At 34.3% G+C, this 16,239-nt stretch overlaps 1 protein-coding gene across 2 annotated transcripts in view; it reads left to right on the plus strand.

Moving 5' to 3' along the window:
• Positions 1–16,239, plus strand: part of sec24d (SEC24 homolog D, COPII coat complex component) — a 47,884-nt gene that overhangs the window by 20,761 nt on the left and 10,884 nt on the right. For both annotated transcript variants that reach the window (XM_056462415.1, XM_056462416.1), the window contains exons 11-14: positions 621–745; positions 8,680–8,871; positions 11,497–11,590; positions 15,642–15,758. In XM_056462415.1, the coding sequence (XP_056318390.1) occupies positions 621–745; positions 8,680–8,871; positions 11,497–11,590; positions 15,642–15,758 (528 nt within the window). The remainder of the gene's footprint in view (positions 1–620; positions 746–8,679; positions 8,872–11,496; positions 11,591–15,641; positions 15,759–16,239) is intronic.

The following is a 16,239-nucleotide window of genomic DNA, read 5'->3' on the forward strand; positions in this document are numbered from 1 at the left end:
TTGTATTTTTGAGTGTTTGGCGTCATCTTGAATAATATGCAGGTTAGTGTATACCTAATCAGCTCCTCTCAGCCGGTTAAGTTTCTGTCAGCTTTGCATTTTTGACTGTTTGGCGCCATCTTGTGACTGAAAAACGTGCAGGTTAGTGTATGCTTCATCAGCTCCACTCAGCCAGTATAGTTTTTCTGTCAGCCTTGTATTTTTGTCCGTTTGGCGCCACCTTGTGACTGAAAAATGCACAGGTTGGTGGATATTCCATCAACTCTGGTTTAGTTCTGGTATTTTGTCTAATTTTTTTGTTTTGTGGCAAGTATCTGTGTAATAAGCGGGATAAAGTACACCCAGGAGAGATAGTCCTTTACTCTTATACAACAGTGCTTGTCTTCGTGTCAGGCTTTATTCTGTGATAACAACCACCTGAATATACTTTATCCCTGACTTATAATGTGTTCATCTTGGCATTTCTTTATATAAAAAGCTTTTTTTAATGTTTTCACATATTTGCAGGCTTTATATGTATTATATGACTCGTGTGTTTATGAAATCTGTAAAAACAAGCACACTTTGAAGTTCATGAACTAACATAAGTCGTTCTTTGATCTTCTTTTTTTGTCTTGAAGAATAATAAGCCTCCTAATCCTCCTGCCTACATCTTCATGATCGATGTTTCTTACAACAACATAAAAAGTGGACTTGTCAGACTAATATGCGAGGAGCTGAAGACACTGCTTGACCGACTTCCAAAGTAAGTTGAGATATGTTGTTTGCTTGTATTTGAAGAAAGCGAGGAGGAGAAGAATGATAAATCTACATTGTTTTTTTGTAATAACTTTAATACTTACTGAGTTGCTTCAATGTTGCTCTAGTATTGTATTTTTTATTATTTTTTTATTGTCGTTGTGTTAAACGCATATGTTTTCAACATGTTTTTCAGAATGTCTATAATTTAATCTATGATTTTTACAAATTATTTTTCTTTTATGTAATTTCTTAACAATATTTTCTTAAATATATATATTTTTTGTGAAAATGATAATCCATTGAGTTTTTAATGAAGTTCTTAATAAGCCACACAACTTTTAATAATGAAATAAATAATAATTTTGTCAATTTAAACAGTAAACTTTCGTTGTACATCACTTGGTTTGGCAAAAAAAAAAAACAATTGAGTAATTAAAATTTTTGGGTACAGTTGAAAGGATATTTAAAGTGTTAGTGTGCATTATTTTAAGCATTGCTATTTTTGATATTAAAATCTAGATTAAATTATATATAAAAAACTGAATGCAGAAAATACTAAAAAAAAAACGTTGAGCATGTCAATACACTCTTAAATTGTACAAATATTTTAAATATTGTTTCAGTATCAAAAATCTTTTTTATAATTTATTAAAATATAATTAAATTGCTAAATATAATTAGAAATTAATGTTTTAAAAAATGTAAAACATTAAAATTTTATTTAGAAAAAAATAACATGTCAGGGCGTAATTCTTAAATAAATAAAATCTACATAATATGAAATGTATTTATTTGTTTTATTTTTTAATTAATTAATTTTATTAATTTTATTTTTTATTTCATTTATTTATTTAATTTGTCTTTATTTAATTTATCTATTTTATTTCATTTATTCATTTAACTTTAAATATATCTATAATTTATTGATTGGACATTATTTTGATCTTTTACAATTATCTATTTTATTTAATTTATTCTTTTCACTTTAAATATATCTATAATTTATTGATTGGACATTATTTTGATCTTTTACAATTATCTATTTTATTTAATTTATTCTTTTCACTTTAAATATATCTATAATTTATTGATTGGACATTATTTTGATTTAATAGAATTATCTATTTTATTTCATTTATTCATTTCATTTTAAATATATCTATAATTTATTGATTGGACATTATTTTGATTTATTAGAATTATCTATTTTATTTCATTTATTCATTTCATTTTAAATATATCTATAATTTATTGATTGGACATTATTTTGATCTTTTACAATTATCTATTTTATTTCATTTATTCTTTTCACTTTAAATATATCTATAATTTATTGATTGGACATTATTTTGATCTATTACAATTATCTATTTTATTTAATTTATTCTTTTCACTTTAAATATATCTATAATTTATTGATTGGACATTATTTTGATTTAATAGAATTATCTATTTTATTTCATTTATTCATTTCACTTTAAATATATCTATAATTTATTGATTGGACATTATTTTGATTTAATAGAATTATCTATTTTATTTCATTTATTCATTTTACTTTAAATATATCTATAATTTATTGATTGGACATTATTTGGATTTATTAGAATTATCTATTTTATTTCATTTATTCATTTCACTTTAAATATATCTATAATTTATTGATTGGACATTATTTTGATCTATTAGAATTATCTATTTTATTTCATTTATTCATTTCATTTTAAATATATCTATAATTTATTGATTGGACATTATTTGGATTTATTAGAATTTAATTAATTGCAATCCAGAAAAAAATACCAAAAACAAGAATTGTGCAGAAAGCAAACAAAAAAACAAAAAACAAACAAGCACTAGTTTAATATCACTTTTGCATGTGCATCTGCTGTGTCTTTCCTGTCCAGTGGACTTAAAGAAAGCAAAGGGAGTAGATCATCACGTTAGTATTTGAATGTTTGGACAGCACAAACTTTAAAGCTCCAGGTTTGACTCTAGATATATTTAGAGCTGCTTTCATCCCTCATCCCACACGCTGACGCCCAGCTCCAGGTGTTTTATTATTATAATTTTTTCTCTTGGAGGATCTGCTTTCTCCCGAACACCGGTTCATCTCAGCTACTATCAGCCTGGAATGTGAACGAATCCAGCTGAAATAAAAAAGAGCCCAGATGCCCTGCCAAATATGGTAACGGGAGAACAAGCGAGGAGGAAAAAAAAATAAAAAAACAAGTTCCAATATCTCACCATTGGAAAATGTCTGCCTGAAGGAAGTCGGGAGGTTGAACAACTCCAGTCCTGCGACGTTTTCTAACTGTTTAAGCGTTTGGTGGTGCACATGGCTTCAATTATAGCATGCATTTGGGTGACGGCCAGCCCAAAGGTGAGCTTTTGTTCACCTCTAAGGAATGTCTAAATGGTCTAGACATATGTCGATATTCAGTAATGCAATATGTCTTGATAATGAGCATGCATGATATTGTTATAGTGTTTAAAATACAGTGAATAATCATTTATTATTTAAAAACAATGGTACACCGTAAAAAAAAATGTTAATTAAGTGTTTTCCATTGATTTACAGTTGCATTATGGGATATTGATCTCTGTTCTGTCGACTTGTGATGTTGAAAATTCAACACTACAGTTTAACAAAGTGACTTTTATTGATGTTTTAGTCGTTTGAAATAATATATAAGAATAATAAATAGAGAAATAAGTCTGTAAAGTAATTAAAAATGCACTGGCAGTTTATTACAGGGTTTTTGTACCTTGATGTACATCACCAACCCAGACAATATATCACTTTAAACTATTAAAAATGTTAGTAAAACTCACTTTTTCAAACTTTTCAAGGGTTAAAGTTGCTGGAAGAAAGATCAAGATCCCATAATGCATAAATAAACTAAAATAAAAATAAAAACATGAATTAAAAATAAGTAAAACTGCTAATTTAAGGATATTTCTACAATGTACAAATAGTCAGTTACTAGAGATCAATTACAAGAGAGTATATATGAACAACATTTTTCAAATTTTATTTTTGAGACCAGGCATGACCAGACTGTTTATGCCAGGGTGAACAAGAGTTATCTCCTATAATATCTCTTGCTGGTATGGAAATCTGGGGGCTGGCAGCAAGTGCAAGCCCACAACGATTGTTAACAATCTGTATACAAACCAGACTAGAAGAAAAGCCTCACAAATAGTCCAGGACTCCACTCCACTCCACTCCAAAAAGCTTGCTTCTGGTAGACAGTACTCACAGAAAAAATACATATTTGTAAGAAATCTTTTATTCTGTTTGTTATTACTTTAGAAAACAAAGTACAGCGAAGTAGTTGACATGCGTTCATGACATTAGCTACATTTCCATCCACCTATTTTTATGCACATTTTGGATATGCGCATAACAAAACGGTTGTTGGAAATGCCAAGATGCGCATACATATTGAAAATGCACATAAAAACATACGAATAACAGAGTAGGACAAGCTTTTTATTCGTTAAGACAAGATGCGCATAAACTAAACAACACTTTACCGAACAAATTCCAGTATGCGCATTAAAGTCATGTGATTTTGCGATCAGCAGGCTAAGCACATTGTAATACATCTGAAATGTTGTTTTGGTCATTCTAAAAGGCCGTAACCATTTCAGTATTAGTGTTATTATATTATAAATTAACTCCAATACTCTCAAGAGCATCTTTGCTCCGTGACTCATGCCTTCAAACGCCACCACACGTTCATTGCATGTCGGCATTTGTCTTCTGAGGTGAAAGTCATTTATTAAATAAATAAATAAAATTCACGCAGCTTCTCCTGCTTCTAGGATGGAAACGCTGCTTTTTTCACATGTCTTTTTTGCAATATTCCAGTTTTTCGCATAAATTTAATTTGCCTCTTTGGATTGAAACATAGCGATTAACTGTTGTATTCTTTCAATGCTTTTTGTATCTAATTACAGTTTTATTTGTGGCTCTAAAGCCAAAAATACTCTTATTTTGTCAGTAATCCATGGGGCAAGAAGTTTTTTTTTTTTTTTTTTAATCAAAAAGACGTACACAGCGCCCTCTCTTGGATTTATGCCAGAAGAGAACGCATGAGAGAAATTTAAGATGATCAAAAAGCGTACACAGCGCCCTCTGGTGGATTTACGTGAGAAGAGAACGTGCAAGAGAAATTTGTGATCATCAAAAAGCATACACAGCGCCCTCTGGTGGATTTGTGTGAGAAGAGGACGTGCAAGAGAAATTTGTGATCATCAAAAAGCATACACAGCGCCCTCTGGTGGATTTACGTGAGAAGAGGACGCGTGAGAGAAATTTGAGATCATCAAAAAGCATACACTGTGCCCTCTGGTGGATTTATGTGAGAAGAGGATGCGCGAGAGAAATTTGAGATCATTAAAAAGCGTACACAGCGCCCTCTAGTGGATTTACGTGAGAAGAAGACGTGCAAGAGATATTTGTGATCATCAAAAAGCATACACAGCGCCCTCTGGTGGATTTACCTGAGAAGAGGACACGCAAGAGAAATTTGAGATCATCAAAAAGCATACACAACACCCTCTGGTGGATTTACATTAGAAGAGGATGCGCGAGAAATTTGAGATCATCAAAAAGCATATACAGCGCCCTCTGGTGGATTTACGTTAGAAGAGGATGCGCGAGAGAAATTTGAGATCATCAAAAAGCATATACAGCGCCCTCTGGTGGATTTACGTTAGAAGAGGATGCGCGAGAGAAATTTGAGATCATCAAAAAGCATACACAGCGCCCTCTGGTGGATTTGTGTGAGAAGAGGACGTGCAAGAGAAATTTGTGATCATCAAAAAGCATACACAGCGCCCTCTGGTGGATTTGTGTGAGAAGAGGACGTGCAAGAGAAATTTGAGATCATCAAAAAGCATACACTGTGCCCTCTGGTGGATTTATGTGAGAAGAGGATGCGCGAGAGAAATTTGAGATCATTAAAAAGCGTACACAGCGCCCTCTAGTGGATTTACGTGAGAAGACGTGCAAGAGATATTTGTGATCATCAAAAAGCATACACAGCGCCCTCTGGTGGATTTACCTGAGAAGAGGACGCGCAAGAGAAATTTGAGATCATCAAAAAGCATACACAACACCCTCTGGTGGATTTACATTAGAAGAGGATGCGCGAGAAATTTGAGATCATCAAAAAGCATATACAGCGCCCTCTGGTGGATTTACGTTAGAAGAGGATGCGCGAGAGAAATTTGAGATCATCAAAAAGCATATACAGCACCCTCTGGTGGATTTACGTTAGAAGAGGATGCGCGAGAGAAATTTGAGATCATCAAAAAGCATATACAGCGCCCTCTGGTGGATTTACGTTAGAAGAGGATGCGCGAGAGAAATTTGAGATCATCAAAAAGCATATACAGCGCCCTCTGGTGGATTTGCAAAAACAAAAGTTACAAGCAGACGTACCTTCTGTCCCTAGAAATGGAGACCTGGCTACGTATCCACAATGAGCCTGGGTTGAAGAAATCTGTGGAGTAGTAAAAAAACAACACTGTACACACACACAAAATTGCTGGAATAATTTTTGGTTTGACTTTATTGCAGCCATTTTTTTTTTCTTTTTCTCCCTCCTCTGCTTTTTCCCTGAGAGTTTGTTTGTGCTGTGACTTCACTCTAAAAGCAGCCCGGTAGTGATCTCCAAATAAGCCTGTGGCATTACATCTGATTTCTCTCCTCTGTTCCTGCTCGCTAATGAAAAACACATTGGATGGGCTCCGTTCGGCCCTGATAGGATTTGCATTGGAGAGTGTGTCTCTGGTTTAATGACAGATTTGGCTTATATGGACTGTGAGTGATTCAAACCATGTTTTACAGTCTTGTAAATGTAGCGTTAGAAAGCTACAAAGCCCAGATGCAGACGTCAGTGTGTAATGCTTGTATTTGATGGCTGCTATCAGCTACTATGCAGAGCTCTGCTCTTTGTTACTGGATTAAATGTGCATTTTTCTTTAAATTGATGGTGTGCTTGAAATAGTGTCTCTTCAGACTCCTGGGACCAGCTCGATTGCTAAAGTCAGGGTTTTTTTCTTTGATACTGAATCTACAAGTAGCCCTAAATTGTATCTGGCCATTTAAGGTACAACATTTATGAACGCTATTGTAACTTAAAATAATATATAGGGCTCTATGAAATCAATTATATTTTTTACTACATTTTTGTTTTCTTCTATAATCCATTTTTTAATGCTTTGATTTTTTTTTTTTTTATGGTTAAAATTAAACGTAGTCATCATGAATCTAATGATAATGATTAATTATACAATAAATTAAAATCACGGAACATTCAATTTAGCAACAATTACTTGGATTACGCGAGTTTAACAAGAAATAATGATATTAACTACAAATAATAATTTTAGGAACCCTATGAAATAAGTTTGACTTTTGTTCTCGATTTCTCTTCATTACTGTTAAAGCATGAAATAATAGTTGTGTAGTTATTCCTTATATTTTAATAAAGCTAATTGGTAAATTTACTATTTAAATGAGAACATACTGGACGCTAATATAGTTTTGTCAGTTTTATTGCTTTTTTGTTTTCATTTTAATTTTAAAAGTGGGTTTTGATGTTGTTTTAGTGTTTGGTGTTTTCTTTTAAAAAATTATTTTTCTTTTATATAATTTCTTAACAATATCTTCTTAAATATATATATTTTTTGTGAAAATGATAATCCATTGAGTTTTTAATGAAGTTCTTAATAATCCACACAACTTTTAATAATCAAATAAATAACAATTTTGTCGATTTAAACAGTAAACCTTCGTTGTACATCAGTTGGTTTGGCAAAAAAAAAAACTATTGAGTAATTAAAATGTTGTTTGGGTACAGTTGAAAAGGATATTTAAAGTGTTAGTGTGCATTATTTTGAGCATTGCTATTTTTGATATTAAAATCTAGATTAAATTATATATAAAAAAACTGAATGCAGAAAAAAATACAAAAAAAAAACGTTGAGCATGTCAATACACTCTTAAATTGTACAAATATTTTAAATATTGTTTCAGTATCAAAGATCTTTTTGATCATGTATTAAAATATAATTAAATTGCTAAATATAGTTTAACAAGAAATAATGAGTTTAACTACAAATAATAATTTTAGGAACCCTATGAAATTAGTTTTACTTTTGTTCTCGATTTCTCTTCATTACTGTTAAAGCATGATATAATAGTTGTGTAGTTATTCCTTATATTTTAATAAAGCTAATTGGTAAATTTACTATTTAAATGAGAACAAACTGGACGCTAATATAGTTTTGTCAGTTTTATTGCTTTTTTGTTTTCATTTTAATTTTAAAAGTGGGTTTTGATGTTGTTTTAGTGTTTGGTGTATGTTTATATCATTTTAAAAACAATTATTTTTGTACATTAAATTAAACTTGACTAAATCATGAAATAAGTAGTAAGACTGAATGTGAATTAAGTATTTTTGACTTTTTAGATTGTAGTTTATTATAAAAAATCTGTATAGTATACAGTACATTCACATAAAACATAATACCATACAATAAATCAAATTTAACCTGCATTTATATACAGGTATTTACTGTACTGTATGTATTTACAGTAAAGCTACTTTGGAAAGAGCTTTTTACTCTAAACATTTATAGATTTTTTTTTTCATCCAAAAAAAGAGATTTAACAAGTTTGTTTTATGTTTATTTATAAATGCGAAGTGTAAAATTTATAGTGTGACCTAATTAAATACAGTTTTGTGGCCACTGTAGCATTGCTTTATTTATATATGTATATGTATATTGCTACAGTTCTGTCTGGTTCTCGAATCTGATTAGTGATAGTCATGCGATATTCTGCAATATCAGCACTCGTACATATATTTACATACTTTTTTTGTGTTGCTGATCTTTTTTTTTTTTTGTCTCTTGCAGAGAGGAAGGAGCAGAGAGTTCATCCATCAAGGTTGGTTTTGTGACCTATAATAAGATCCTGCACTTCTACAATGTGAAGAGCGCTCTGGCGCAGCCGCAGATGATGGTGGTCTCCGACACGGCAGAGATGTTTGTGCCGCTTCTCGACGGCTTCCTCGTCAACTTTCAGGAGTCCCGCGCTGTCATCAACAAGTATGTTCAGCTTCATCTGGAGGGTCAGAGAGCTCCAGGATTTCATCTAAAATATCTTGATATCTGAAAATGAATGAAGGTCTCAGGGCATTAGAACGGCTAGAGAAATTAGCAACAAAGTTTTCATTTTTTAGTGAACTATCCCTTTAAATTGCATCCCAACGTCTGCAAATTATATGCATTAAAAGGGCCATGAACTGGCTTTCTACTGTTTTATTCAGCAAGTTTAATTTTTCCCTACCCTGGTTTTGAGACCATTTTGGAGAACAAGTGGATTTCATGGGCGGTCCACTCTGACAGCCTGGATGTATCAATAAATGCCCACTGCTGTGATTAAATAGCAGTTAACTAGCTCTTGTGAGGAATTAAATGCACTTGACATGACAGATTCATTTTCAGTGGATGGAGCTGCAGAATCAGCCTTTGATATAACTTGTTGGACAGGATTTTAACCCACCTGTGATGTCATAAATAAGTACATTCCAGGATCTAGCATTTTCTTTGGCTTAATGTCAATAAAAGCCATTATTTCAGTAACAAGGTCAATTTCCTGCGTAAAACTTACAAGATATTCTGTTATCATGATGGCCTCTTAATTATCAAAAGCTCAGGTAAAAGCAGAATTCTCAGATTATGACCCCTTTAAGTCAACAGTACATGCATTTAGCAGATTCAAGTATTCATAAACCAGCGATTAAATTACTTTGCATACTCCACTACAAAAAAGCCTATTTGAATCTATTTAGTGTTGTCATGAGTGTTGCCATGGAAAATATAAATAATGAATAATTTCTCAGAGTTTGCTTAGACGAGAATTACAGTAATTCCTAAGTGTTTTTGCAGGCGGAGTTTAACCTACCTATGACATTACAGATGGATACATTCTAGGATCTAGCTTTTTCCGAGCATGATGTCAATAAAAGCCACTATTTCAGTAACAAGGTCAATTTCCTGCATGAAACTTACAAGATATTCTTTAATTACGATGACCTCTTATATATCAAAAGCTCAAGTGAAAGCTGATTTCCCAGATTATGATCCCTTTAAGTCAACACACATTTGCAGGTGCAGTCATTCAAGGTGACACTGCATTCAAGTGTTCATAAATTAGCGATAAATTATTTGGCGTCCACCACTACAAAAAGCCACACATGGATCTTTTTGGTGTTGTGAGTGTTGCCATGGAAATATATGAATAATGAATAATTTCTCAGTCATAGACTGTAAAATATATGGACGTAGTATCCGTGACGTCACCCATAGGTTTCTGAACACTGCAAAAGAAGCTACAAGTAGACGCGGCCAACCGTCACCATTTTGTTCGCGCGTCATCGCACTCACGGCGGGATACCAAACAAGGGCAAAGAGGCGGAGAGTGAGCAGAGCTACAGACGCCTGCTGGCACTTTGCTTAGACCTGGCAGACAGACTTTACTTTGGGAGAAACGCTTGATACTTTATTACCTGCGACTCGTTTGTGTTCTGACCACATGTGCTTGGCTGTACACTATATCAATAAAGTGTTTAGACTTTCAAAAACACTGTAGTAATACATTGAGCCACTAAGCATTGTTCTTATGACGTTTTTCTACTGGAGGAAAACGCGAATTACTTCCAAACACTTCAGATATAGTCTGTGTTAGTAAATGCAAGACTATTCATGAAATCCAGGCATAACACTGTATGATAACGCTTCAGATGACTGTTCTAGAGCCTACAGCTAATCAATCTGTCACATTCTGGAGTGCTTTACAGCTCTAAAGAAAAATATTAATGATAAATGATCTTTACCCAAATGGGAAACGAGGCCACATTAATGGTTTGTGAGCACAATTAAGTGCACACAGCATCCCATATCGTCTGATAATTGTAAGAAATAAGTCCAAAAGGCAGCTGACTGTGTAAAGCCACATAAAACAGAACAAAAATACCATGAATATGCCGAGATCAGTGGCTAATCAGTCGCTAACAGCTGAGGTGAAGTGACGGTGACCAGCGAGACCTAGCTGTCACTCAAGTGGCCACGCCCTAAATTATGCAAACTTAATATAACCTAAAATAAAGGAAATGGATGAGTTATAAAAAAATCCACCCCCATCACAGTTGTCATGGAGGGTAATAATAGCTATATGAACCAAAATCGTTCTTTGTACCAGGCTGTAAACACCTTTTTTTCTGCTGTAAAGTTGGCCATTCTAACAGTGGGCTCAATTGCAACTTGCTCTATTATGGAGCCAGGACTAGCGGAATTTTGATGAATTGCAGTTTCAGTTACTTCCGTATTGGCTGATTTTTCACATCATGACCCCTTTAAGTCAACAATTGACCTCATATTCTCTCAAAAAATACTTTTTCTGCTTGTTCAAACTACTTAATGTGAGCTGAATCAACACAATTCTTACATTTTGTTTATTTTTGGGACCACTTAATTGTTTTATGTTCAATCCACTTTGTAAAAACAATTAAGGTAACTTAATTAAATTGTGTTGGGTCAAAATGAAGGAATTGTGTCATCATTTTTTGCAGTGTTCTATTACAGAATTGCTCTTTATCATTATTTTCGACGTTTCGATAAGAAGCAGATTCCCTATTCTTGTTTTTAATTTGCTTGTTTTGTTTTCTTCAGCCTTTTAGATCAGATCCCTGACATGTTTGCTGACACCAATGAGAGCGAGACCGTTTTCGCACCCGTCATCCAAGCTGGAGTGGAGGCACTAAAGGTACAAAACAAAGCCGAGATATGCTCCACTATTTACTAAACAATAGCTATTACATTAGTCTGTTCGTTCACTCTCTTTCTAAACGCACTTGCACACTTTGCCTCATACGTCAGTTTTGTTTTTGTATTGTTTAGCAGAAGTGCACTTTACTACCGCAAGCAGGCTTTGTTTGATAAACACAAAGTTGTTTCTTGGGCTGTTGGTTGAATTCAATGATGTTAGCGCTTGTCATTGTTGGCAACGGTGCTGGTGATTTCATAACATCTCTTTAATGAGTGTTTAATGACACTTTCAGTCTGCGACCTTGCGTTTTTTGGTCATTGCACTTTATCAGGTATTTTAATCAAGTGCACTTGACATGCAGACCTCCCAAGTGAAAAACACGTACGCTTTAGTATACTTGAAATTGCAGAAAAAACAAAACAAATGCACTGAATGTACAGTTTTAAGATGCTTAACTAAGTTATTTAAGAATGAATAAAAATGATTATAGTTTAAAATCAATGCAATAAACCGAACGTCATTTATTTTGTAATTTCATATTGACTTGATCATGGTGAAAGTGAACCGCATGGATAAATGTACTGACAAGCAACTAAAATGCTTTCTATTAAAACTTGTATACCATGTTTTTAAATATATATTAATTATCTGTAATTATGCTGCAGGTTAGTACATACAATATATTAATTTAAATGTAAAATAAAAAAATACAGTACAGATAATGAAAACATTGTGTTGAAAGCATGACGAAAGGTCAAAACATGATGTTTTAAAATGCATATTAAAGTAAAACTTAATTTTATAGCATTATAAAAAGGTTTAAAATTGTGAAAGAAAAATGTATATTATTTGCAGTTATAACAGTTGCTGTTTTTAATCAATAAAGGGAACACCTAACACAATGTAACTCCAAGTCCAGGGGCGTAGCGGACATTTTAAAATTGGGGGGACAGCTGTATGAGATCATACATTTATATAATTATTAATCACCTGTTTCTAAATGGTCTGTCTCTAAAAGTGAGGGGGATGTATCCCCCATTCCCCCCTGGTTGCTACGCCCCTGTCCAAGTCAATAGCCGCGTTTCCACTATCGCGCCTAAAGAGAGCGAGCCAAGGCCAGTCGCGTTTCCACTATCACTTCCGGGGCGTAATCGGGCCAAAGCGGGGCTTCCTTGGGGCCAGCGTCCGGCCTTTTTCGACCCGCCGAATACCTTGGGCCAAGGAGGGCCAACTGGGGCTTCGGGGCGGGGTTACGTACAAAGGCGGAGTTTTCCTGTCAGGTAAAGAGGAGACAAGATGCTTTCTTCCCTTACATTTGTTTTGCTATCGCGCTTGATCAACTCACTCGCCTTGCAGCCAAAATCTGTGTTCGAAGTAAATGCCGCCGAACTCGAATGTCCTTATCCAGGGATCGCTGTCTGGCCTTACACCAACAGACCACAAACAGTAAAAAAGCAATCGCTTCGGTGTTCTCCATCTTCCAGCTCTCGTAGTGATGCCAGGTTGTGTTTGTGGTTATAATTTGAGTTTTTTGTTCCCGCTGAAGTGGGCGGGTTGTGTGACGGGTTGTGTGACGTTTGATTCGGGGGACGTTCTGGGGGCGGTGTTTGCGTGACGCGCTGCGAGCAACTAGCCCGACAGTGGAAACGCGACATGATTTCGGCCTCATTTCTCACCCTCCCTGGCTATTGGCCCGGCCTGGCCCGATTAAAGCCCTGGCTCGCACTGGCCCGATAGTGGAAATGCGGCTAATCACACTTCTGTAAATCAGTGTTAATTTTGACAGCAAATTTTGATTTAGTTTTAGTCTTTTGACGAAAATTCCATTTTAGTTTTACTCATATTTTAGTCTTCTGAATCATTTTAGTTTTAGTCTAGTTTTAGTTGACTAAATTTCATAAGATTTTAGTCAACTAAATCTACTCTATATTTAGTTGACTAAAATATATTTGGTTTGATTTAAGTGCAATTTAATTAAATATTGTATATATTTATTTATACAAAGCATTCAAACTTAAAATGAAATAAAACCGTCTAATTAATAAAACTAATTAATATTGAATATAGCTTTACAAAAGAAGACCAAAAATTAGATAGCATTGTTTATTTATATCATAAGTAATATGTAAAATGGTGTCAGCAAGAACAGTAGACTACTGAAAATGTAGGACTTTGCAATTATTTAGCAAACCCTTTATTTTAACATGGTAAACTACTTGTCTTTTTAACCAGTCTGTTGAACAGTTAAATCCTTAAAAGGGCTTAAAATAGTTTAACTCCACTTAGCAATGTCAGTCTATAGCAAGCTTCACATTTGTAGGTTGTGTTGTACATGGTGCTCAGCTGGATAGCACTGATTTAATAATTAGAGTAATGACATATGACTGGCAAATGATAATGTGTTATCTTGTAAAATGGGCACTCAGTCCCATAGCTGTTAACTCGCATAGATGAATTATAAAGCGAAAATCTATGTCAAAATTAAAATTGCACTTCACTTCAAGGCAGTTTCGTCAGAATGCGACTCACTGATAAGCGGAGAATATATCACTACAGTATTATTACATCCTTAAAGTAAAAAATAATCACATCTCTGAATGACGTCCTGAATGAAGCAGTTTTTGTTTTGTGGCAGAGGTACGCTGTAAATGGCTGTTGTCATGACGATTGCGGCAGACGCCAACAGCGCATGTGAATCTAGCACGAGTTAGATCAGGCCAGCTAAACTAGCCTCAGCTAAAATGAAACCACAACTCACGAAAATGAATGCCATGATCATGTTACGGGTGTTATGATGTTTAATGTACAAGCTAATGGCGTCTCTTAAGTTCAGCGAGAGGCTACACCGTTTCAGTTAGGTAGGCATAAGCACACACTCGGGTAAATAAAAAAATAATTGAGTTTACCGTGAAGTTTGGGATGATTCCCTGGCCCAGTGTCGCTTTAGATTGGTTGTTTTTATTCGCTTTTTTTCCTCAGCTTTTTTTACGGACTTTTTGTCTTGACATCAAACGTGAATCTTCTTTTTCTCTTAGCTGTTGCCATTTCGTTATACAAAGTTTAATCTGGCAGACAATCGGCCCTATGGATGATGACGTAATCGCATCCTGCATCTACTGTGGATCAGTTACTTTTCAAATGTGTGTGCGTCATGCATCACACACCAAGATTAATTCTGATTGGCTATTTTCAAAAAACGTACCCCAATCACATTCCCGTCTCGTTTTTATTAGCCAACGAAAATGTCAGTATATTTTTATTATAGTTGTCGTCATCATCACTTAATTTTTATTTAGTTTTCGTCGGTTGAAACTTGTTTGTCTCGAAAATTGACAAGTTTTTCGTCAATGAAATGAACACTGCTGTGAAATCAAACTGGCCCACCCGTTCCCCAGATCTGAATCCAGTTGAGCACATCTGTGACATCATGTCTCACTCCATCCACCAACACCATGTTGCACCACAGACTGTCCAAGAGTTGGTGGATGCTTTAGTGCAGGTCTGAGAGGAGATCCCTCAGGAGACTATCCACCTCATTTAGGAGCATGCCCAGGCGTTGAATGGAGGTCACGCTGGCACTTGGAGGCCACACACACTACTGAGCCTCACTTTGACTTTTAAGGACATTATATCAACATTGGAACAGCCTGCAGTGTGTTTTTCCACTTCAATTTTGAATGTGACTCCAAATTCAGACCTTTATGGTTTTTTATTTTGTTGTCAGCACATCCAACAATGTAAAGAACCAAGTATTTAATAAGAATATTTCATTCATTCGGATATAGGATGTTATTTTAGTGTTCCCTTTATATTTTGAGCTGTATGTATGCTTGTATGTTATTTTTGTTTGTTTGTTGTTTTTGTTTGTATGTTTGTTGTTTTTGTTTGTTTGTTGTTTGTTTTTGTTTGGTTGTTTGATTGTTTGTTGTTTTTGTTAGGTTGTTTGATTGTTTGTTGTTTTTGTTAGGTTGTTTGGTTGTTTGTTTATTTTTGTTTGTTTGTGTGTTTGTTTGTTTGTTTGTTTGTTTAATCTTTGTGTGTTTTTCAGGCAGCTGAATGCAGTGGCAAACTCTTCATCTTCCACTCCTCCATCCCAACAGCAGAGGCTCCAGGAAAACTGAAAAACAGAGATGACAGAAAACTAGTGGGGACAGAAAAGGAGAAGGTAAATATCTATTTTATTTAACGATATTTTCCTTTTTTCCCTTTCCATCTGACTGTCAAGGTACCAATAACTTTAAGGTTTCAACTGTTATTTTGTCAATGTCTGAAAAATAAAAAGTTGACCACAAAATAAAAAATAGTTGCATTGTTTTAAAGCAGTATAATAGTAAGACTGAGATGCTATTGTATTCTAATTATTTTTTCATTTAAGTTTAATTAAATGTTACAAAATTATTAATTTAACTAAATAAATAATTTATTTAGGTTGTTTGTTAGTTTAGTTTAAGTTGACTATTGTAACCTTGGAATTGTGTGTGTGTGTGTGTGTGTGTGTGTGTGTGTGTGTGTGTGTGTGTGTGTGTGTGTGTGTGTGTGTGTGTGTGTGTGTGTGTGCGCGTGCGCGTGTGCGTGTGCGTGTGCGTGTGCGTGTGTGTGCGTGTGCGTGTGTGTGCGTGTGTGTGTGTGTGTGTGTCTATGCGTGT

This window comes from Danio aesculapii, chromosome 7 (assembly GCF_903798145.1).
Source record: "Danio aesculapii chromosome 7, fDanAes4.1, whole genome shotgun sequence".
NCBI classification, from domain to species: Eukaryota; Metazoa; Chordata; class Actinopteri; order Cypriniformes; family Danionidae; genus Danio; species Danio aesculapii.